At 44.7% G+C, this 23,164-nt stretch overlaps 1 protein-coding gene across 2 annotated transcripts; it reads right to left on the bottom strand.

Moving 5' to 3' along the window:
• Nucleotides 1–755: 755 nt before the first annotated feature.
• LOC129361601 (myomegalin-like) lies at nt 756–22,822 on the bottom strand. Of its 2 annotated transcripts, none has more exons than XM_055032536.1 (41): nt 21,157–22,822; nt 19,044–19,181; nt 18,847–18,966; nt 18,675–18,767; nt 18,362–18,586; nt 18,124–18,282; nt 17,932–18,033; nt 17,508–17,645; nt 17,236–17,415; nt 16,924–17,118; nt 16,653–16,835; nt 16,459–16,566; nt 16,299–16,379; nt 15,931–16,034; nt 15,679–15,827; nt 13,069–13,175; nt 12,809–12,975; nt 12,397–12,673; nt 11,901–12,105; nt 11,616–11,732; nt 11,248–11,513; nt 10,927–11,141; nt 10,613–10,730; nt 10,392–10,509; nt 10,234–10,288; nt 9,123–9,370; nt 8,931–9,035; nt 8,689–8,847; nt 8,332–8,580; nt 8,003–8,134; nt 7,810–7,926; nt 7,551–7,740; nt 7,352–7,473; nt 6,664–6,900; nt 6,453–6,554; nt 6,033–6,253; nt 5,813–5,956; nt 5,592–5,730; nt 4,781–4,827; nt 4,532–4,586; nt 756–3,087 (listed from the first exon to the last, which is right to left on the bottom strand). In XM_055032536.1, exons 1-41 carry the CDS (start codon nt 22,468–22,470, stop codon nt 2,948–2,950), a joined length of 7,341 nt encoding a protein of 2,446 aa, XP_054888511.1. In that variant the 5' UTR covers nt 22,471–22,822; the 3' UTR covers nt 756–2,947. The 2 variants fall into 2 exon arrangements, with proteins under 2 accessions (XP_054888511.1, XP_054888512.1); XM_055032537.1 differs by having other exon boundaries at nt 15,679–15,821.
• Nucleotides 22,823–23,164: the final 342 nt, after the last annotated feature.

Raw genomic sequence — 23,164 nt, 5'->3', positions numbered from 1 at the left:
AAAAATAATCCTATAAAGAGGTTTTGACATCTAATTTTGTAATGCAAAGAATTGCTCACTGTAGCTGTATTTTTCAAAATATAATAAACTTCATGGTCGGTTTATATCAGCTCCACATTGATTAAAAGTCCTTTGCTACAGAGCTTGCAATACATAGACATTAACACAATCTTGGAGGTCCTTGAGCAAGGAAGGTACTTAATATGTATCTATCAGTTTAATTTTGTGTAAAATGCACTTGTGGGGATATGGTTGCTGTATCCCTGGAACCTACATTGTCTTAAATTCAGTCCTATTTTACAAAAAAAAAGAGAGAAACTTTGCTGTGCTCCATTTTGCCTTCCTGTTATCTGCTGAATGTCTTGTCTTCTCTCAGTCTGAATACAGAGTAATCATATCTAAACATGTTGTAGAAATCCTAATAATAATAATAGCTTCATCTCTGAACTTTGAACTTCACTTACTTCACTTTTCTGATACTGATAACAGCTAACTTTGAGTCTCAGTGACAGTGACCAAACCAAAGAGTGTTGAAGTTTGGGTGTCTGGCTAATGGTCATCGGTGTTTGCAGTTGAGAAAATCCAGGATTTTTGAATCTCTAACTTGTGGTGCAGTGGTCAGCGACGTCAAAGGTAAAATTCGTCAGTCATTGCGTTCATGAGATCTTGCTTATCAGAAACCACATATGCAGATGAGTTTTCAGTCTAAAAATAAATCAGTGTCACAGGTGCATTGTAATGAAGAGAAAACCACAGAAGTTTTTAAATGTTTTTATTCATTCTTTCTCACAATTCATCATTGATAGAACGTTTTCCTTAATGCAACACACCTGATCAGACACAGGACTCAACAGAGTCCAGTATCGGCCAACTACTTCGATAAGCATAAACTCAGGATATACCTGCACCAATCGGATAGCACTATATACATATGCAATTCAATACCAACAACAATCCACTGTTTGGTTCCCTTTTTATTAGCAAGTAGCAAAAAAAAAAAAGGCTTTGTTCACGATCTAACAAGGTGCTCTGCTGATTCAGTGTATTACAATCATTTCAGAAGACACTTTTTGAAACAAAATTCCTCGAAACATCTCCCATTAACTTTGAAATACTTGGCAACTTTTGTATTTTAAATTTTTTTTTTTCCTGAAAACTCGAGCGTGAACAAAACCCACTTCAACAGAAATCAAGTCGACGCTTGGTCAAGGCCATTTCTACCACTGAGAGCAAACTCTCAGGCTAAGGTTAAAGGCAAGCTAAGCAACATTAATTAGAGCCTTATAATAGGAGATATATGGTCAGTGTATTACATATGATGAAGGCATAGTTTTCTTACTTATCAGGGCCTATGCAGTTAATTAATTAATTCAAAGTGGCTTAATCCTCTAATACACACTGCATATGCTTTGTACACTGGAGGAGGTGAATAGCAAACAGACACACCGTAATGATGTTTAACATCAAAATAAACCAAAAATAATCAAGCTATTGCACAGGTACCCAGATAATCAACTTTGCAAAAAAAGCAAATGTTGGATGTTTTCACGCATATACCCACACATGCACACAAAGCTGGTATTTACAGCACAGAATGGCACCATGTACAGCAAAAAATACAGTAAAACAAATGGGAAAATTAGCTTTTCAGGTGATAAATGATAGACAGCCCGCCAAAGTTTGCATCATTTGTAAGAATTTGTTCTTCTTTGCCTTTGCTCAGGGGATACTAAAAATAACATTAAGAGACATTAACAAATAGCTTGACTGAAAAATATGCTGGAGTGCTGGTCCAAAGATTTTTTTCATAAGTGTCTAACGGTCACTGTCTCGATGGTTTAAAAGGAAAACATGACAGCTTGGTAACACTGTGGCTGATATAAGTTTTCTCATTCATGTGGACGAGGCAAGTCAGAGTGAAAAGTTTGAGGCTCAAACTTTGGCAAGAATCGGCTGCGACTAGTTCCAGTGCTCCAATTTTTATGTGCACAATCTTTGTCATGAATCACTCAAAAAATAAATACAATCATGACACTGGTTGTGTCCAAACCATGACAAACGCTGTGAACTATGATCCAGTGCAGCTTAGTTACTGAAGAAACATCGTTATTGCACATGCTCGTACGAGAAGCCTGGTTCCTCTGGCACACGCAGCTCCCCGTTTTTGTGATTTTGCAAACTTTGGGGCCATTGAAAAGGAAGCGTGACTTTGCTGTAGCATCACTCAACAACACATAATCTTAGCTATTGGCTTTCTCCACAACAACAACTAGCACACATCGTACACGGTACTTTCCTCCGGCATGTCTAACGAGAGTTTGTTGATGTCACTTTTCTTTGCATTGCATTTGTAAAAATTCAAAATTACTACCACCAGGAGGAGAGTTGCATTTCAGTGGCAGCTTGAGGGGAAATGAATTTGTCTTTGAGTGAACCGTTCGATCGCACACAAACTGATAGGACTTTACATGTGTGCGTCTGTGTGCAGAGTACATCTCAAAAGCCATTTTAAACATGCGCAAACCCTCGTTCTCTACAGGCTGTCTGGCTCTGTGTGGGTGCAGATCAGATAAGTATCTGAACCTGAAATATATCAGAGACCCACAATAAATGTGTGCAATCCTTGAACCAGAGCTAAATGCATCTTCAGACACTTTAGGACTGTAGGACGCACATCCCTGAAACCATCAGAAGCACTTTTCAATCAGCTCCTTGATCTTACACACAGCAAGCAAACTGCTGACTGTTTCACTCAAAGACAACAACAGAGGTGTATAGGGTTGTGGGGAGAGGTCAAGGTGCAGCTTATACTCTGACTGTATTGTCCAGACGAACAAGGGATGGAGACCAGTGGGCAGAGTCAAATGGGAAGGAGTATCTGATGAGAAAGGGGTCTGTTTAAGCAGAGAGGTCAGACATGGGAGCACTTAGGTTGGTGCTTCGAAGTCTAAAGCAGACACTTGCTGCTGCGCTTCCTTGTTGCCAGACGCTGAGTAGCTTCTGCTCCGGTGAATCCAGGGAATCTGTTGCTCATCAGGACACCGCGATCAGGAGGCCGTGCTCTGGCAACACCTCCAAGCTCCTCAGCTGGGGACGACAAGAAAACCCAAGCAATGTTAAATGATCAGTGCTTGTAAAAAAGTGTCAGGAAAATGGTGTGAAGTTTGAGGTAGTTTGACACTTTCAGCAATATGTTTATTTTGTTTTTAGGAGCTAATTGAAAAGGTTTGACAACTTTTATGCTGGATATTTTTTCTACCTTTTTCTTTCAAGTATAAGTCGTTTTAAAATGGCTGCTTCTGTTCCCCAAGTTGGATGTTCAATAATTCCCTTTGCGAAGCTTTTTTGAAAAGCATTTATTATGCTATCATAAATTTTGCTACCACAAAATTTATGATAGCATCATTAAGAGTCAGTAGGTTGCCGGTTCAAACCCCCTAATCATCTGGTGGTGTTACAGCCTCACTTCTGTCACTGGAATAACAGCATCACTTCTGTAACTCTGCTTCAGGGCAACTGTGGCAAGAGCGCAGCTCACCGTCATCAGTGCGTGAACGACTGATTGCAGCGTAAATGGCTTTGGAGTCCTCGAACTTCATAAAGTGCTGTTCATTTATCCATAGCAGTCAAAGTGAGGACATGTCACTTCCAAAATGTCAAACTACTCATTTCAAACTGAAACCCAACATCAAGAAGTGGTCTGCAGACTTGCAGACGACGAGCCGAGAATGAGTGATTAGATGAAAAGCAACGCCTTCACACAGTTAGCATAGCATTCACTCACAGTGCTGTAGTTGTATGGTTATGGAGTAAAGCAATCAAAGGGTTTTATGTACAGTAGCTCCTCATTTCTGCTGCTAAAGGGCAGAGGTCAAGATTTTCTTATGTCTGTCTGACTAAGGCAGCACACACACAAACACACACTAAATACAGGTTGATTTATATCTATTTCAGGCTTTATAAAAACCTTATGAAGCCTTCTACAAAGCTACTATGATTCTTTTAAAGTTGCATGAAAGTAGGGGGTGTTTTACATCAATCAATCATTTATTGGCATCACTGGTTCAAAATGAAGAACCTTAACATAAAGTCATCTTTCTGATAGCAGAAAATGCTGTGCTGATTAATTTTGCGATTTAAGATTATTCTACTATGCTTTTCCTGCGATGAAAGATAAATTAATTTTGTGGCTTTTCACAGATAAGGAGAACCAATAACAGAGGCTGAGCAAATCATGGTTATGGAAGCATTATATAAAGAAATATTTCAAAACAACTTAACGTCCAATATCTCTTTTATACTAGTTGTATTATACAAAAATAATAAAGAATATGATATATATATCTAAAAGATGGTAAATATACAGTTCTGAGTTTGTAGGATGTGAAACAGTGATGTCATTAGGAACAAAAAGGGAGCAGCTCCAGTTCCTAGATTCGCCTTTGCCAGAACAAGAACTCCATAAACCGTCGTCTTTGAGATAATGAAAAGTGGAACTCGTGTGGCACACCACAAGATGTCAGACAATTACCAGCAGGAGGAGAGGAGGGGGAGGAGCTTAGAGAGGAGAGCCTCAGCTCGTTCTTCTGAGGGATTATAAAGGGGGAGAAAGGAGGAGAGACAAATTCAGAATGAAGGAACAAGGAGACAGTAGTGGTGACTTTGTAACACACATTTCAGACACATCAGACATTACAAGTAACCCTGATCACCACACAAGAAAAACATGGAGCACAATTAGATAATCTAATGTTATCAAAGAGAATAAGAGCGCGGTTACCTCCAAATTAGTCCTAGCTTTTTTCAGCACATCGCGAGTCCTTGATACTGCAAAAAAACAAGAAAAAAACAAAACAAAACAAAAAAATTAGTTCAAGTACATCTATGTGACATTACGATCACAAATTCTCTTGTATTTTATTGGGATTTTATGCAATATACCAACACAAAGTAGTACACAATGTGAAAAGAAAGGATAATAACTCAATGTTTTATAAATAAGAATATAAAAACAGTGGCACACATTTGCATTTAGTCTGCCACAGTCAAAACATTGTAGAATAAACTTTCACTTCACTTACAGCTGCAAATCCTTTACTTGGTTTTGCATATACAAAAACTATTAAACTTGTTTTTTTCTTTTTTTGGAAAAGCAGCATAAGCTCAGATTGAATGGAGAACAGCTTTGAATGGAGATTTGCAAGTTCCAACGGACTCTGAATCAGATTTATTTCTAGACTTTGACTATGGCATTTTTAACATAAACATGTTCAGATCTGAACCATTCAGATCTGTTGTTGTCATGCTTTAAGGTGAACATCCTCCCCAGTCTCAAGTCTTTTCCTCTGTGTTTAACTCCGTCCATCTTTCACTAAACTCTGACCAGCTTCCCTGTCCCTGTTGAAAAAAACCATCACCACAGTATAATGCTGCCACCACCATGTTTTGCAGAACTGAATATGAATGTAATGTCGGCTACCACGAAGTGACAAACAGATACATTTACTGAACATACTTCTTTCAATAAAACTTATTAGGTCTCTTATCCACCTTTTCTTTTTTTTCTCACAAAGATGTACTTAAAAACTCACACTGATTGACTATGAAGTGCTCCATGCTCTCCTTGGTGCGGCTGGTGCTCCTAAGTCTTTGAACTGTCCCTTTAAGAACTTCTTCCTGCTCAGATATACGCAGCTTCAGGGACAAAATCTCCTCCTTAAGGCATTGCTCCTATACACACACACAAAATACTTTTAACATGTTTGATTGAACATCAGTAAATTATTTTAATATATGGTCATATTTCTCAGACCTTCCTAAGGTTTTGGATGGAGGGATCTGTGTTAGGAAGAGCTGCTCTCCAAAACATCTTCAGCAGAGACATGGCCTCCTCCAAGATCTGCCTCAGAGTCTTGGTGTTGGACAGAAGACTCTTTACACAGCCATAGTCCACGGCCTGCAAACGCACCTCGTTCAGTTAGGAGTATTTCACAGTTTTAACATGATGGTGTGAGTCAGTGATGAGCACAGACCAGGTCGCTGCCCTCTATCTGTTTGCCCTCCAGCAGAGGTGGGGTGAGGCAGGTCTGCAGGGTGGCCTCCATGCGCTGGACGAGGCTCCGGCCCTCCACAACCTGCTGCTGCAAAGCGCTGAAGTCGTCCACGTGGCTGATGGCGTGGCGACCGTTACGGTTTGCAAACGACCCATCTGGCGCCTCCCCTTCCAGTTCTGAGTGAGGGTCAAGAGAGTATGCTGGAGAAATAGAGGTGTGTTAGGTTATCTGCAGACTGTCATAAGAATTTTTTCTTTTTAATGGAAAAGAGAATTAGTAGAGCTTAGATTTGATCAAAACTATACAGAAACTGGCAGATAAAAGTAAAACAAAGAGTTATTGTTATTTTTAATAAAGCATGCATAAACCACTGTAATGCAGGAGCAGTTAAGGTCACACCATTAGCAGGGCTATGGCTGTCATCCAGGTCTGAGTAGGGCAGACCAGGAGATCCACAGTTAAACAAACCGATGTCCCTGACCGGTGGAGACGGCGCTGGGTCTGTGGAGCACATAGACGCACAGAGGAGGCTTGGACACACTGCAGTCCACACACCACGGCACACTGAGCGTCACGCACAAGCTGCGATATTCAGAAAGCTTGGTCTCACCGTGCAGCAGTTGTCGTCTGTAGAAGGTTTCCCTCTGAGGGCTGGCGGTCAGTGCAGACAGAGACGGAGCCCGTGGTGACCCCACGCCTAACTTCTGCTCCAGCTGCTTGTGGAGCTCCAGCTGTTTGAGAGCGCTGTTTTCCTGAATGCTGCTCTGCAGCTGCGCCCGCAGACTCCTGACCTCCTCCAGCAGCTCCCCCAGCTCCACTGGGAAACCCGCCACCTCACATAGATACCCTGAACAGGGAATATACAGGAAAAAGCTCTGGATGTGGGGCTTGGAGTCTATCTTTAAGATGTCATTCTGTTATTAACCTGATTTATTTAAAGTGGCTGAAAAAAAATATTTAGAATTTGCCAGGCATACCCTCTGTTTGAATTTGTGTAAAAGTTTTGAATCTTCAGTGTATTTTATGTGGTTTTTATGTGGTGGACTAACACAGGGTAGCATATAAATCCAAAGTGGGAGGAAAATGATATAAGGAGCAAACTCTAAAAATCTGACCTTTATGTAAGACTTGCAATAAGCCAGTCATTGTTTACTCAGCTAAGTATCATGTAAATGTTAATGTGGCAAAAATATAAATAAAAGCATAAGTTGAAATTAATCACCCAACTACTAGATGGAGTCAACAAAGGGACATTTACAATAAATTCTAGAAAGACCTTTATAAATAAACAGACCGACCTTTGTTAGCTTTGGTGCTGGAACACACTCGATCATAAACATGCAGTTCGCTCTGCAGCGAGTGGATCAGTTCTCTGCTCTCACTCAGCTGCTGCTGCAGCAGGGACGTCTCGTGCTGGAACCTGGTGAGGTGAAGTTTCATAATTCATGAAAGCAACTCAAACACGACGAGGGAATTGGTGTGGGAAGCGACAGCAACCTGTTAGTTTTGTCCTGGTTGGCCTGTCGCTCCTGCCTCAGAGCGTGAATCTGCTGCCCCTGCTCCTGAGTGTGAGCCTGGAGACGCCGCAGTTCCTCCTTCCACTGCTCGGCCTCCAGCTCGGCCTGCTTCAGGCGGGTTCTGGCTGCAAACACGGCCTCCCGCAGCTGCACCACCTCCTCGTTTGTGTCTGAAGGCAAGAACAGCCCGTAGCTTTACGGGAACAGTTTATGTTTGGAAGCTTTTCACTGATGTGTACCTGTGCTGGGCTGCAAGCGAGACTGCAGACTAAGATTTTCCTCTTTCAGGGCCCTGATTTCACTAGAAAGCTGGGTGACTGTGTCAAGTCCCTGAATGTAGATGTTTGTTGGTGCTCCTGAAAAGGCAAAGATAATTATTCTAATTAAATTTAAAGAAAGAGAAGCTTCAGACGTATCCTGTTGACGCTTTACCTCCATCCCGCCCTGTCGAGGCCAGTTTATCTTCCAGCTGCTGCCTGAGCCTCTCATTGGTCCTGATCGACTCCTCCAAGCGCTGACGGAGACATCTCACCTCTCGGACGTGCTCCTCGATCAAATTCAGTCCTGCAGACGAGCAGCACATCAGCTTTGTTTCTCCCTCCAGGATGGTGAAGCCCAAGATACGGGGTTTGATTGGAATTACAATTAAACAGGCCTGTAAGTCGTTTCTAAAGTCTAGCCCAGACCAAAACTGAGTTAAAGTTCCTGGTTGTCAAGTAACAAAGAGTGGAATAAGTTGTTTTTCCATACTATTGCCTCACCTGTTTGGCTGCTTGCTGTTTGGTTTCCAGAAAAGGTCCCGGTTGGCTGAACTAAGTTGTCCATGTCCCACAGAGGCTGTTCTCTCAAAAGACCTGAGTCAGATTTAATGGAGTGGCACTCAGGGATGCCACCTAGCTGGTAGTGTTGAAAGGCATGATGGGATAGCTGGTTGTAGCTCGAGAGGTCGTGCTGGTTATGAGGGCCAGGTGAAAGGCTGAACAGGGTTTTGTCCTGGGGAACGGGGAATCCTGTAATCAGACACATGTGGACAGGAAGAGAAGAGTGAGAAAGAGACAGAGTGAAAATGTCCAACTCCAAAACATTTAGCTCGTGACACACTCTCTGTGGCCCCTCACCCCTGTTCTGCTCATGCATCTGTCTGTAGAGCATGTCCAGCTCTGGGCGAACAGCGGCAACAGACAGGGCCCTGGGCCGGGGGTCAGAAATGACTTCATAACCCCAGACGTCAGGGCCGGAGGACACAAAGAGGGAAGAGATGGGTGCAGTGAAAGGGGCTGGTGGAGAATGACAGGAAATTAAACATACCAAACACAAAAGAAGAATTTGTTTTATTTTTCTTTTGCAGTGACTCCTATACCTCTACCTGCAGGAGTGTTCAGACCTACAGCGGCAGAGCAAAGCATGTTGGGACAGCTGTTGGAAGCCTTGAGGAGGCCACGAAGAGGTGGGAGAGATGGACGGACTAGGAGAGGGTGTATGGAAGATGAGGGGAAGGAACGATGCGTATCGCAGGCAGAAAGAACAAGTCAGTTTAAGAGTTCAAGAGTACCGTCTGGTTGTGACGCGTGGCCTTGCTGCCGGAGCTGTTGCTCCTCTGGAAACTCTGTGGCTGCCACGTCCGAGCAGAGCTCCAAGTCTTCGTTGCTTTGGTACTCATCAGACACCAGGGAGGTCCTGTCTGAGTGGTCGGTGGTCTCAGAGAGGGCGTGGCAGCTGGACGGAGTCTCAGGACGTTGGTGGAGTTTGGTGTGGAGTGACTCAATGAGTTTATCTTTCTGCTGTAGTTCTTTACTCAGCCTGCAAGAATAAAATCAGGACTTATAGTCAAAGCCCTTTACTGGTTATTCATTCGACTAAAGCATCTGGAATAACCAAGGAGAGCGAATTATAAGGCAACCATGTTTCTCATTGTGTTACATGACAGCAACTTAACGGCGGGACACGAGAAAGGACTGTGCAAAGTTAAGAAGCTAAAGCTGGTGACCTTATAGGAGGTCAGCAGATCACAGAGCTGCGAGTTATTCTTTATAGCTTTCTGAAATAATATTGAAAAGCTGAAAAGGTTAAAATTATAAAGCAGGGTGCACAAATCAAAGACCAGGTGTAATCAGTCCAAATAAAGAAGTTTTTACTTGTTCTGAATTAAAAGTGGTCCTACTACTAATAAACATTAAAATACAATTTTTTGTGTGTTGTTGCGATTTTTGTGAATGTTTAATGAATCTGTAAGTATTTCTGTTCAGTGTTGAGTCATCCAGCTCAGGTCAGTCTAAGTCCAGCAGCTGGTCTAAATGACCGTGTCCAGAAGAATGATCAACGATTCACCCTGAGTTCTGCCAAAAGAAAAAAAGCTTGTGCTTCTCCTGGAAAATGCCTGAAGTTACACCAAATTTAGTGGAGTGATGTTGTTTTTGAATGTGTAACTTTTACCCTTTCAGTATCAGAGAAAATCCACAGTAATTGAAAATTGTGCAACAAATTTTATATCTTTGAACTTCACAGAAGTTGAAAGGGAGTGACATGACTGCATCATCACAACCACAAAATTCAATGTAGTTTTCCAGGTGATGATGAGTGGATCCAAACTTCTGACAAGTGCTGTGCACGCTCACCCACCCACACAATAGGATTGAAATATGAAAATCGATGAAATGATGCACCTTAAGGCAAGCAGCTCATGGCCTGTTTTCTCACTATGGTCCTCGGTCCCCTCACCTATGATTAGGAATCAGAAAAGTTGGAACACATTAAAAACTTCAAGGGATGAAAGTAAATATGGTTCTCATGCTTGGATATCTGATGGAAAAGTTCTCCTTACTTCCACTTATCTTGGTGAGCACTCTGTGAGCCATGGCGGTGCTCTGAGCCAGCTGCTCCCTGAAGCTCTGACCCATGTAGTAATCAACGTCGTTGGCCCGCAGGAGCTCTTCAAAAGCCTGAACACAGTAAGAGAGCGAATATGAAAACATAAAATCTTCTCTCTGTCCCGTGTTGCAGAAGATGGAAGAAATTTGGTGGAAACATAAGAAGCTGCAGCACCTTGGTAGTATCCCCCAGGTGTTGCGCCAGGATGTGGCAGACCCCCTGGCCCTCTCTCATCCTCTGCCTGAGGTGGGACAGCTCACGAGCCTGAGCCTGGATCAGAGAGTTATACTTCCTAAGGAGAGGAAGAGATGGCCGAAGGTTTGAAGTGAACCACTGTAAGCATGGAGATAATAGTTTTCTGAGTCTTGTGACCGAACTCATGAGCATCTGCTGATAAACTCTAGAGAATAGAGAAAATGCATCTGCCCAAGTGAATATGTTGTTCTCACTGTAAGAATTTTTTCCTACTTGAGTTTATGTCTTCTCACCCAGGCCAGGTGGCACATTTCCCCTCTTCTGGTTGACCTTTGCCCTCGGCAGCAGTGGTTTTCAGCTGAGCCTCAAGCGACGCGACTCGCTCCATGAGCTCCTGCAGCTCCCTGCTGTGCCTGGAGCTGGAGCGGACTCCCTGCGTGTCTGACATCCAGCCTTCATCTTCCTCAGCTGCACTGGGGCCCGCCGACCTCTCAAACGCCCAGTTGACCTAAAAGGTGGGCGTCAAACGGAGCAGCTAGTAGGGGGCAAATCTGCTTCTCGTCACCCACATGAACAAAATTAAGCAGAATCCTGCAGAGTGATGTGTTGGTCACCTTTCGTGGCGTGCGCTCCAGGCTGGACGCGTAGTCGCTGGTGGCGGACAGCGAGCGGACACGCAGCTGCAGTCCACGGATCACCTTGTGGCAGTGAGTCAGCTGGGAGCGCAGATCCTGGATCAGATGCTGGAGAGACGCAGACTCGTCCCCCGTGTTGTAAGCCTCTCTGGTCCCGCTGCAGTTCCCGGCGTACCAGCTGTCACCTGCACCCTCACAGTCCTGAGGCTGGGACAGCGACGTGCACATCTCCAGGTCGTCAAACTCTGATCGGATCACAGAGGACGAGGCGTAATGAAGCCCAACAAGTCAGGAGGGGTCGAGAAAGAACATTTTGGTCTCAGAGTTGCTGGGTCTGTGTGGATCACCTGGACTGCTGGCGTCTTCTCTCTCGGCTTCGTTCTCACTGCGGCCGCAGGTCTCGTAGCCGAGATCCTGGAGATCCACCTGCACCTGCTTACTGGCCTGCTGCACGGAAGTTTCTGCTGCAAGAACACAGGAACAATCATAACCTGATTGTGTTTATCAGCATGAGATCATCTTCCATCCAGGTGGTGTCACAGACGGACACCAGGGGGTGCTAGATCACCTGCCCTTCTCCCTCTGGATGAAACGGCCTGTTCTGAAAAAGTTATTTTATAAAACAAACTCACTTAGCAGATCTCTGTAGTCCTTGAGCTGCTCGGCCTGAGCCTGGACGGTGGCTTCAGACACCATCAGCCTCTCCTTCAGCTCTCTGTTCTCCTGCAGGCTCAGGGTCAGGTCAGAGCGAAGACGAGCTGCCTGCTCCCTCAGACCCTCCTCTACATCCTGCCAAATCGCTCCCGCCTCACTGCTGCTGCCGGTGGACTCCACCGTCTGCAACAGGACGCAGATTCAGCAACAGAACAGGTTCAGATATGCACCACTATGGACGACATTCATAGCTGCCTGTCTACAACAAACGATGACCAAAAGTGACTGAAAATTGGAAATTTATACATACACAATTTCTTAAAATGTACAATTTCAAAAGTTAACATTACACAGAATATAACAACAAGTTTTGCAACACAGAATTCACCTAAAATTAATTTTATAGATAAAATGGGAGGAAGACATTCCATTTGTGACTGTTGGATCACAAAGTAAATGTGAATAAAATATTACCGTCTGTGCCTGTTTGGACTTCAGGTCCAGCGAGTTCGGCCTCAGGCAGTGCCTCTTCCCCGACTCGGCGCTCAGGCCGACACTAGAGGGACCTCGCTTCCCCGACACCACCGGAGATGATTCAAACTCTTCATCGTCCTCCTCGGCACTGCTCCTCTCCCTCTCCTCCCGTTGGCTCAGTGCAGTCTCTGCGCTCCTCCTCTGCCCTCCTGGTCTCGGACACCCCCGACTTTCTCTCAGAGCCTCGTTCTCCTGCTGCAACCTCTGCAAGGCACTCCTACAAGTAAAACAACAACAAAAAAAAAAAAAAAACACAAAGCCACCAGAGAAAAAGATGATGAATTCACACAGAAGAAGAGGAGAGTGAAATAAAAAAGTTTCAGGAAATCTGAGGAGACTCTGAAATATGCACCTCATGTCAGATAAAGAGGCATATCCATCCTCTTCCAGCTGCGACTGCATTTCTTCAAGCTGAACATCTAGAGTCCTCTTGGCGTCTTCAAGCTGCTTTAGGTGGTGTACTGTCTCTTCTACCAGTCGCCCGGACTCATCAGCGGCTCTTTGAGGCTTCGCTGAGGCCTAACAAGACAGGAAAACGTCCATTTTGTTCCCATCACAAACAGATAAGGCAAATATTTTTTTTTTCTGAAAGGAGTGAAAACGGGCTTTTACCTGAGTGGAGTTCAGGCTGCTCTCCTCCTCTATGCTGTCAGTGAACTCCTCGCTGCTGCCGTCTTCATCGTCTTCCTCCTCCTCATCCTCCTCTTCTGAGCTGAGCTCTGGAAGCACAATAACCATGTAAGGACAACGTCCACTTTCTCAGGTTGTTATGAAAATATGTTTTTCTTTCTGTTCTTTGTTTTGCTCCTGCACCACCACTCCATTCCACAGACCTCTGGGCTCTGAACTACCTCACTGGAAGTCATGGGACTGAAGGGAAATATTATGTCATGTTTTGTTAGGCTGCCAGAAAAACACACTCCCTCTGAATGAGTGTGTGGGGCTTATGAGACCAACTTTAGAACCAACACAGACTCACACAGAGTTGGACGTTTGAAGAACTCTGTGCTCGCCACATTTAATGGCTTTGCTTACATTTTTACTGAAGCATTGTGGGTAATAATCCAGGAGTAAGAGAGGAACTGAAGACTTTTACTTTGCAGGAAACAGGGGTTCAGTGGAAAGTGACTCAGCAGGAACTTTAAAAGGGAAATAGATGCACTGACAAAACAGACTCACACGTCACAAAATGTCCAGTGAGTCATGTTTGTTTTTAGTTATTCAGAGCATTTTAGTTATTCAGAGCATTTTAGAGCGATTTATCAAATCACTTACTATGAGAAAAAGTGTATTGCTTCTTTATGTGTAATCAAGTGTAAGGACAGTGTTTGTGTTGCTGACGACAGGACAGACAACTCTCACTGCCAAATCGGGTGTTTATTGATTGAACAATGCGCTGACAAGTGCTGAATGTGGGGCTCTGTTGATGCTGTGGCTCCACAGACTCAGTGTATTTAGTTTATCCAAGTTTTTAAAGCAAAGAAATTAGCATTTCTATTATATTATCAAAAATTATACAAAAATCAGGAATAACATTATGACTACCATCCTAATAATAAGTCACTCTCAGTCTTTAATAATTATTAACTTAAAATAACCTTTTATTTCTTGCTGTAAGTTAACTTTGTCATATTTAAAGCACACTAAATTATATACACTAGAAACTTGGTCAAAACAAAACTTTAGATTTTGCGTTTTTTGAACCACAGCGTTTGCTCCTCACTTACATATGTGAAATTTTGATACCTCTGAATATGTTCTTCCTTGGTTTATTATTTTTGAATAGTCTACAGACTGGAACCACGTCACCAGTTTCAGTATTAGAGAGGCTTTGACCCAGTTGTCAAACTTGATCACATCCTCCACTTCCCTGCTTTGAGGGCAAAATATTAACTTGTTGCCTGTTACATTCCATTCAAGGAATAACTAATTGTTCTTAGTGGTCATAATGTTATGCCTGATGTGTATATATATATATATATATCCCTTATTTGCATAATGGGAATATGAAACAGGGTGTTAAGATCAGAACGGTCATGCAAACAGGACAACCATGCCAGTTTCATGCACCAGGAAGCAAAGAGATGGAGGGAAGTCTAATTCGGAGAGGAACGTATTTTCATTTCGTGTTCATGGATCTATTTTTTTTTTTTTTTACAAAAATAAAACAACATTCAGAAAACCTGATTCATTTGTAAGATTTCAAAAAGAAAATCACTTCGGGGTTGGATCTAAGGGGGGTAATCAAGGACCATTTTGTGGATTTAACTTTTGGCATGTGGCATTTTTATGACAACTTTCTAATTAAACAGAATAAAAATAAGTCAATACCAGAGGTCCTTTTGACAAAAAACAGTACATTTATTTTTATTGCATTTATGAAAAAAAAAAGAAAAAAAGAAAGTTGACATTTATTCCACCTCTGAGGCAAAATGAGGTTTCCTGGATTATGTCCTCTACTGATATTAATTTCTAACGGGCAGGCAACGTTTCACATCTGAATATTTCTTACGACAACACAGAACTGATAAGCACATGTTGCAAAAATTATGCATTTATTAAAATAGTGACATTACTTTTCTATTTGAAGCAGTACCTACCAGCTTATATTTCATAGGCTTCATCTGTTTCGTGCATACCTGTTAGACTAAAATAAAAATGTAAAAAACTGAAGCGAAGCAGGTTTTACATTACAGAGCGCTGAGGAAAAAAAGCTCAAGCTTAAGGTTAAACCTTAAGAGTCTAAATCCTACGCCGTCTTTGTTAAATGCAGACACACAGATGACACGAAAACAATGGATGGTGAGACGTTTCACTGAAAGGCGCGAGATTGAGAGTCTTCACTGTGTAACAGCACGGCCGGTGAGACACGGCATTGCGGAGCAGGCAGTTATCAGAAACAATGGAAAACACATCCACACAACGATCACAGAATATATTATATATATATTTAGATAAAAACTCTGAGGTGCACATTTTTTTTTGTTTCAGAGAGGTTAATGTGAACAGAGCTGGTGCTGACTTGGCAGAGCTGCCTGCAGGCTGAGGGTCAGATTCTCTTCCTCAAAGTTCTCTCTTTATAAATTCAGACGTTTCTTTGACCCTCACACCTTAGAGGCAGCTCTGTCTCACTTTAAGACTTTCACTCTGAAGTGCTGAGCGTCAGGGCAGCGTTAGTGAGTGCCGACGGCAGCCGTGGAGGCTAGTCCACGCCATTCCCACCTCCAAACTCAGGCTGCCTTTTCGCTGCCCGCTCAAGTGCCAGGGCCATGCAACGGGTCCTGGACAGAACCTCCTCCAGCTGCCCTCGAAGTGCCTGAACTGAGTCTAGTTCGGTGTGGAGGGTCTGGATCTTCTCTGTGCTGCTGTTGCTGCCAAAAAAATAAAAAATAAAGAAAAGAAAAAAATGCATAGAATCCTAAAAGAAAACATTTTGTATTTGCAGAGATTGAAGCATCTCTCCTCCCCACTTACCCATCACTTCTGCTAAGCTGGGACAGATTTTGGTATAGTCTCTTTTCTGTCCTCAGGGCGTCATTCAGCTTGTTGTACTCAGAAACCAGCTGCTCTAGCACACACTGGAGACCAGAAGTAGAAGTTAAAAATATACGGTGCTCAGCAAAAGTCTTTCCCCCCCATTTTGTAATGTTACAACCACAAAAGTAAATGTATTTCCTTCTGATTTCATGTGGTAGACAAACACAAGGTAGCTCGTGATTATCTCAAGTCCAGCCTCAAGTCTTTTGCAGCTTTTACAAGTTTTTTCTCTTCAGAATTGAACATTGTGCAAGAGGATAAAAAATGAAAATATGATTTATTTCCTCAAATCGACGCACTCTTACTTGCTGATGAGCTCCGTCTTTCGTCGCCATATTCTGAATCTGCCGATGGGCCAGAGAGGAGCGCAGGTCAGCGATCTCTTTCTGCGTGAAGAGAATGACTCTGTAAAAATAATTGCATACATGACTTTGGTGCAGCATCTTGGAGGTCAGATGAAGATACCTGAGCCTCCTTCTCCTTCTTCAACACCAGCTGAATCTCGTCCTTCAGAGCCTTCACTTCGGCCTCCCTCTCCTCCTGCACAGCCTCCTCCTGTTCCTGAATCAGCTCCTGACACAAAGTGTATCGTGGCGTAAGATCAGGAATGTAGAAGACAAGGTGATGGGAAAATCAAAGAGCGAAGGATCAGCAGGTACCTTAATAAAGGCTTCCTTCTCCTTAAGCAGGCTTCGTAGACGCTCTGCCTCTCCTCCCGTCTCCCTCTCTCTTTCTCGCCTCAGCTCGCTCAGCTCCTGCTCCGTCTGGTTCAGCTGCTTGCGAAGTTCCTGCTGCTCGTTCGTCCGCTCAGTGATCACCAAGGAGAGCCTGTATGAGTGATCCTGAAAGAAAGAGACATTTTTCTTAAGATTAATTTTTTTTTTAGCTCTATCCATTTAGGTGCATTTTCTTTCCAACTGCACTGCGAACCTGGAGGTACTGGTCTTTGGAGCTGAGTGTGCCGAGAAGATCCAGGATCTGTGCTTGGTGTTCGTCGGTCTGCCGGGTGCGGTCGGACAGCAGCTCCTGGAACAGTTTCTCTTTAAGGGCCAGCCGAGCCTTCAGCTCCTCCACGACCCCAGTGGGGCCGGCCTGGACTCGGGCAACAAGGGCGGTCGTTAGATCCTGCATGTGTACACAAAACAGAAAGCGGCATCGGCAAAAGTAAAACTGGTAGCACAGGTTTGGGCGACCAGCAGCACCTTCAGAGGCCCGTATGACAGAGGATGTGTCGGGTGTTACCTGCACCTCCTGGCTGCGCGCCTGCAGGGCCGCCTGCAGCTGGTGGATGATGGTGTCCTTCTCCTTCAGAGCCATTTTCTCCTTCTCCTCGCTCTTCTGCTTGAGCCACTGCAGGTTCCTGTAGGCCTCTGCTGCCTGCTCCAGCTCCAGCTCCTTGCTGCGCACCAGAGAATCCAAACTCTGGCGATATTGGAAAAACAAACCCATGCAGATTCATTCAAGAAAAAGACATTTTTAAAAAGAACAGCTCTGACATTCACCGACGAGCATACCGTGATGGTTTCCTCGTTGTTGGACAGGATGCAGCGGAGCCTCTCCAGGTCGCGCTCCTTCTCCCTGAGTGCGAGCTGCAGCGCCCTCACCTGGCCCTCACGCTCCTCCAGACAGCGGAACTTGTCATCGATGGAGCGCTGCAAGCAGAAAAGCCAATTACTTATTGGGTGCAACTCCAGAACATTGTGCTTCTTTGGAATAAGAAACAAAAATAAACATAAATAAATAGATAAAAAAGAAAAGTACTGAACAGCCTTTAAATATTCTGATCTTTAAGTTCCAACACCCGACTTACAGGTTGTAAGGTTGACTCAAAAGGCTTTCTATGACATAAAAACTAAATGACATTTTTAAAAGGGGAAAAAATGATTGTCAGGAGTAACATTTGCAATTTTCTTAGAGGGGTTTGTGTGGCTACTTTACCTCCAGAGCTCGGTCTCGCTCCTTAATCCGCTCCCTCAGCTTCTCCAGCAGAGCATCTCTTGGCTTGGAGCTTTTTGTCGACTCCAATGTGTCACAATACTCCTGCAAACAGCAACAGCAAAGATCAACACCCGCTCCGTGAAGCGTAGGACCATCAGCGTCTGTGTGAGTGCAAAGTGTGTGTGATCCTACCTGCAGCTGCTGCTCCTTGTCCTGCAGGGAACACTCGAGCTGTGCAATGATCCCGTCTTTCTCTTGCGTCACTGCCGTTTTCTCTGCCTCACATTCCTTCAGAGCCGCCTCTTTGGTCTGAAGTTCGGCGCGAATCTTCTGCAGAGCACTGCGCAGGTCCTGCAGTGGGAATATGGCCGATTACACATATGCACGCCTCGTGCATCCGGGTAAACCGCAAGTGAACGGCCGCGCTGACCTGGTTGTGTTTTTCTGTGACCTCTCTATGCTGCAGTTCCTCTTGTAAGTCAGAGCTGAGCCTGTCCTTGAACCTCAGCAGGTCGTCGCCTTGCCTTTGGCTCTGCCTCAGACTCCTCTGGCTGGCCTCCAGCTCCAGACCCAGAGAGAACAGAGAGCTCTGCACCCGGACCAGCTCGCCCTGCAGCTGGCCAAGCGTCAGGGACTCGCTCATCCCCGCAGGACTCTTGAGAAAATACAAACGATCAGGCTTAACATCTTGACTTTGAATGTTCTGGGGCGAGATGTGACATAAAACATGCTCCAGGTCTCACCTGGCTTTGAGCGAGCTGGTTACGATGGGCCAGTTCTTGCAGCTTGCACAGAGTGCTATTCTGGCCTTCGATCAGATGGTACAGCTCCTGGGCCTTCAGAGAGACGAGAAAAACAGGAGTTAGCCCATTTAAAGAAAAAATGTTTCAGATTTCTACATCTGCAGACACGGACCTCGCTGTCTTTGGTGGTGATGGACTCTGTGAGGCCCTGGATGGTCCTTTCCTGACTCTGGGCCGCCTGTCGGAGCGAACGCAGCTCACACTCCATCTCGTTCAGCTTCTCCTGCAGCTTCTAGGAATGGGGAAAATAAAAAATAAAAATCAGACCTGGGGTGTGATTAAAAGGTAGCTACTTTTTATGCGTCTAACCATGTTGTTGGCCTCGCTCTCCTGGATCTTTGCCTGCAGGGACTGGACCTGGAGCTGGGCTTTCTGCAGCTCGCTGACGCACTGACCTGCCGCACATTCGTACTGGTTGAGCTGACTCTGTTGCTCCTCAACAAGACTCTGAAAAAGATTATATTAAACCTGATTTATTCATAATTAACTCGTTTCGTTTCATATTCATATAAAGTTTACAAAAAGAGTAATCTCCACTTGGAGGTATACATTTGAACTTTTCGGGACATTATTGTGGTTCATTCAGGCTGCAGATAACAGGAGAACACCAAAGGCTAATCTCTTTGAGCTTTCAATCTGCGTCATAGATTATGCTGAATTAGAACATTTTGACCATTGCAGGTCTTCCTTTCTCTTGAGAATGTGGAGTCAGCTGCTTTAGTACAGAGGACCACTGACTGATCACAGCTGAGTATTCACAGAAACACCTAATGCAGTTTGTACTCTTCACAGATTCAAAATTCAAGTATTCATGTTTTTTTTCTATTTGTTTCATAAAATGTATGAAAAAAAAGTAGGTTGGGAATTCCTAGATGGAGTGCAACTTGGCAGGTGTTTGCAAGGCAACCAGTTTATTTTTGATTAGCTTAGTGGAGTTAAGGAAGACTGTATATAATAGTTCCAGTGGAAGTGCAAAGATGGTTTGTTTGGTGTTGGAACCATTAAAATAGGTAACCATGTACACTTTCAGAGATTTCAAGTATTCACAGATTATAGTTATTTGCTGTGGTCTCCAAGTCCCAAGAATACCAGGAGCCCAGTGTAATGCTTGCTGTGCTAATAACGCAATCCACTAATATAAGATTCAAAATGCGAACTTCATTTTGTTTTTGGTTAGCAAATTCATGCCAAATTTACATTCTTTTGTATTATGCGTCTTCAAGATAAATGTAAATGGGCAGACATCATTGCAAGCAGATGAAAGCTTTGCAAAAATGTCAGAGATTGGATATCAGCCACTGACCTCTAATTGTTCATCTCTACAAGCTAATGGGCCACATGAGGCAGAGAAGACACTGGAGTGGTTTGTGAGCACGGTCATGCATGACTGCACCCAAAGCGTTTCAATAAAAGCATTATTACGTGATGATTTATACTTCTACCAACACTGAGGTTAGCATGTTGTGAGGTTCAGAATTTAACCTAATAGATAAGCAATGTTTTCGTTTTCAAAAACAAACAAACAAAAAAAGATAAAGCCTTGAATTGTGTTGCGGTCGCAGCAAACGGGGGCAGAGATGAGCTGAGAAGGTCCGACATTGTGTGGATCACTTTGCCTCAAGGTCTCCAGAAAATAGGTCAACAGCGGAGCCACTCTGTCTTTACATGTCTCCCCTTATCTAACCTACTTCAGTCATCGGTCTGTGCTTAAGAGAATGAATGCATCCTCTTCACAGAAGATTATTGACTGGAGTGAGCTGAGGTTTGTTGGGAGTTTCATCTGAGGAAAACGTGACGAACTGAACGGCCTCTTGTTAAAGTGCAGACATTAATATCTGCTAACATGGCATTGGATGCCAAAGTTATGGACATTTTCAGTTCAAGCCATTTTTAAGAGCTAAAATTGGCTAAAACGTCAGCTTTCATCTGCTGTGTAAATGCTGCAAATGTGCAGTGCAATGATGTCTCTTCGACAAAAAATATATTCACAGAATCTCAGTTTATCTTGTTAAGGTCTTTAAGATCGATATGAAAAATGATTGCACTTTCAGTTTCCGTTTCCTCTTTTGACAGACGCAGTCATTAGGGAATCAGGCCGTGCCATGTGCAACTGCCTACCTAAACCTCACTGTTCTTGCATAGTGTGGTATAACCGCACACAGAAGCCTAAGCACATCACACACACACGCACGCAAACCACATCCTCTTGAGCTGAAGCTATTTGGAGAGGCTGTGGGTAGTGTAAGTAACTGACAGCTCGATTATGAAGCGCCTTAAACTAAAAAAAGAGAAGGGAGTAATTCTTCATGGACAGGGTGCACAGTCAAACACTGAAACCTGTTAGCCAGATTCACTCAGGGTGCTGCAGAGTGATAAAATAGTTCCTCTCAGCAGCAGGACCATTTTCTGTAAGGTCTAATACCTGATGTGGAGGTGGGGGAGGATACTCCTTGTATAAATCTTTCAATAAATCCTCCATGTCAGCAAAGTTCAGGTCGTGATCGTTTTCCAAATTCAGCCTGACCAAAGGAGTCTCTAGCTCAGGAGTGGGCATGTGGTTGTCTCTCTCTCCATAAGGCATCCCAAGAAGAGGATCTGGGAATCGCAGCCGAGCCCCTCCGCTCCTGGAGCTCCGCCGGATGAGGATGGGTAGTTTGCTTCCCTTGATGTGCTGGACTGGGCGGTAGGTTGCGTAGCCTGGCAGCAAGCAGAATGTCAGAGAAAGACTGGGCCGAGGTGAGGACGGCGTTGCTCCCATGTGCTCCTCAGACAGAGAGTCAGACATGTGGTCGTCTATTTCTGCTTCTCCAGAGGAGATCAGTGATCTGTCTCTCACTGCTCCAGATTGAGTGTTGTCTTCGGTCATCTCCAGGGATGCGACTGACGGGCTGGAGCTGCCTCGTCCAGCCAGAGTGCGATCACTGTCTGAAGTCCGGGAAACGTCCTGAGACCCAGGGACCAAGGTTCGAGACGAAGGGGCTTCCTCTGAATCGTCCAAGTTCTTTCTCTGCTCATCTCCATCTCCTCCAGTCACACTCCCACCAATGACGCTTGCTGAGTATCTGGTTGATGGCCCACAAGAGGTGCTTCTTGCCAGCTTTCTGGGTACTTTGCAGACCGCTTCATAGTCAGAGTCCGCCACCCTCCAGTAGGAACATCCTCGACATCTCCTTGGAGTGCTGGGTCGACAGTGGTGTGAGCCTGTACCGGTGGCCTCTGACCCTGGACCAGCAGAACAGGTAGGGTGGTGGTGATGGTGGCAGTCCAGCCCATCGTCAGCCCAGGACTCGTACAAAGAGTAGGCCAAATCCTCCTGGAGCAGGGCACAGTACTTTGCATGGGTTAGACCTGAGATATCCACCATCCCATCTCCAGAATCTTCTTTAGTGCCAGTGAAAGTCACAGCACCATCCTCCGGATTAGTCCTCCGGTACAAACCGCCAATGCACTGCCTCAGTCGATGTTTCTCCTGCAACAGCCGCTGCAGCCTTTCGATGGACAGGGCCTCTACTCGGGCGATGACTGTGTCGAAGCGGTACATGCGGTCCAGCATGAAGGTGCACTTGGAGCAGGCAAACTCCCCTCTCCCATCGCGGGTCAACTCTCGACCCAGGGCATGGGACAGCAGCACATGTAGGTTAAGTTTGGAGGCTGGGTGGAAGATCCATCGCCTCTGGTTACCGCAAAGCTCCCGGCCACAAATTCTACACGTCTCCTTCATCTTGACATCAAGCATTCTCCTGGGTTTCCAATATGAAGTAGTGGGTTATATCAGACGGGCAACTCAAACATGAGAGGATGGATCCTTAGATCAGTTTAGATCCCTTAAGGATGACAAAAGACACCTTAAATTAGGATCTGTGAGTCAACAAAAAGTAAAAATAAAAGTCCTAGTTTAGTCTCTTCAAGCTTGGATCTAATCAGGAAGGCATAAACAGTTCCTGTAGACTTTCTTTGGCTGCAGATGTAATTCCAGATGGGACAGCAAAGATTAGGATAAAGGGGGTTGAATTGATTCTCAGATATCCATCAGTGCAGGATCCCGCAGGACGAGCAGGTGCAACGTGAATATGGCGCACGCAGAAAGAGGGCATGTCTCTTTAATTTCACCAGACTCGGTTTCTCTCTGTGTCGTGTCTCCCGGCTGTCAGCGAAGCGACGTTTTGTGTTTCCCAGCAGCGCCATCCTACACGCCCCTGCAGCCGCACCAGCGCAGCTCGGCGGACACGGACAGGTTCATCCCGACCGGGGAGCGGTGACGTTCCGCCGGCCTCCACGCGGACGTGCCGCGGTGACACGCTGGCGGTAAATCCTCTGGTTCCTCCGCTCCTTCTCCGCGTCTTGAAACAAGACGTTTTTTGTTTTTTGTTTCATCCCAGAGCTACTAACGACGGCGACACGCAGAGGCACCCGGCGTAGAGGCGTAAAGT

Source organism: Poeciliopsis prolifica, unplaced genomic scaffold (genome assembly GCF_027474105.1).
Source record: "Poeciliopsis prolifica strain line A6 unplaced genomic scaffold, Auburn_PproV2 SCAFFOLD008, whole genome shotgun sequence".
In the NCBI taxonomy this organism is placed as follows: domain Eukaryota; kingdom Metazoa; phylum Chordata; class Actinopteri; order Cyprinodontiformes; family Poeciliidae; genus Poeciliopsis; species Poeciliopsis prolifica.
The sequence above is the reverse complement of the archived record's forward strand: the minus strand, read 5'-3'. Positions and strand labels throughout refer to the sequence as shown.

Excerpts from the sequence above, each read along its gene's own strand:
- LOC129361601 (XM_055032536.1), bottom strand. The coding sequence starts at position 22,470 with ATGCTTGATGTCAAGATGAAGGAGACGTGTAGAATTTGTGGCCGGGAG. Across the intron at positions 18,967-19,043 it reads AGAGCGAGGCCAACAACATG|AAGCTGCAGGAGAAGCTGAA; the intron begins GTTAGACGCATA and ends CCCCATTCCTAG. Across the intron at positions 10,510-10,612 it reads ACCTGGGGGATACTACCAAG|GCTTTTGAAGAGCTCCTGCG; the intron begins GTGCTGCAGCTT and ends TACTGTGTTCAG.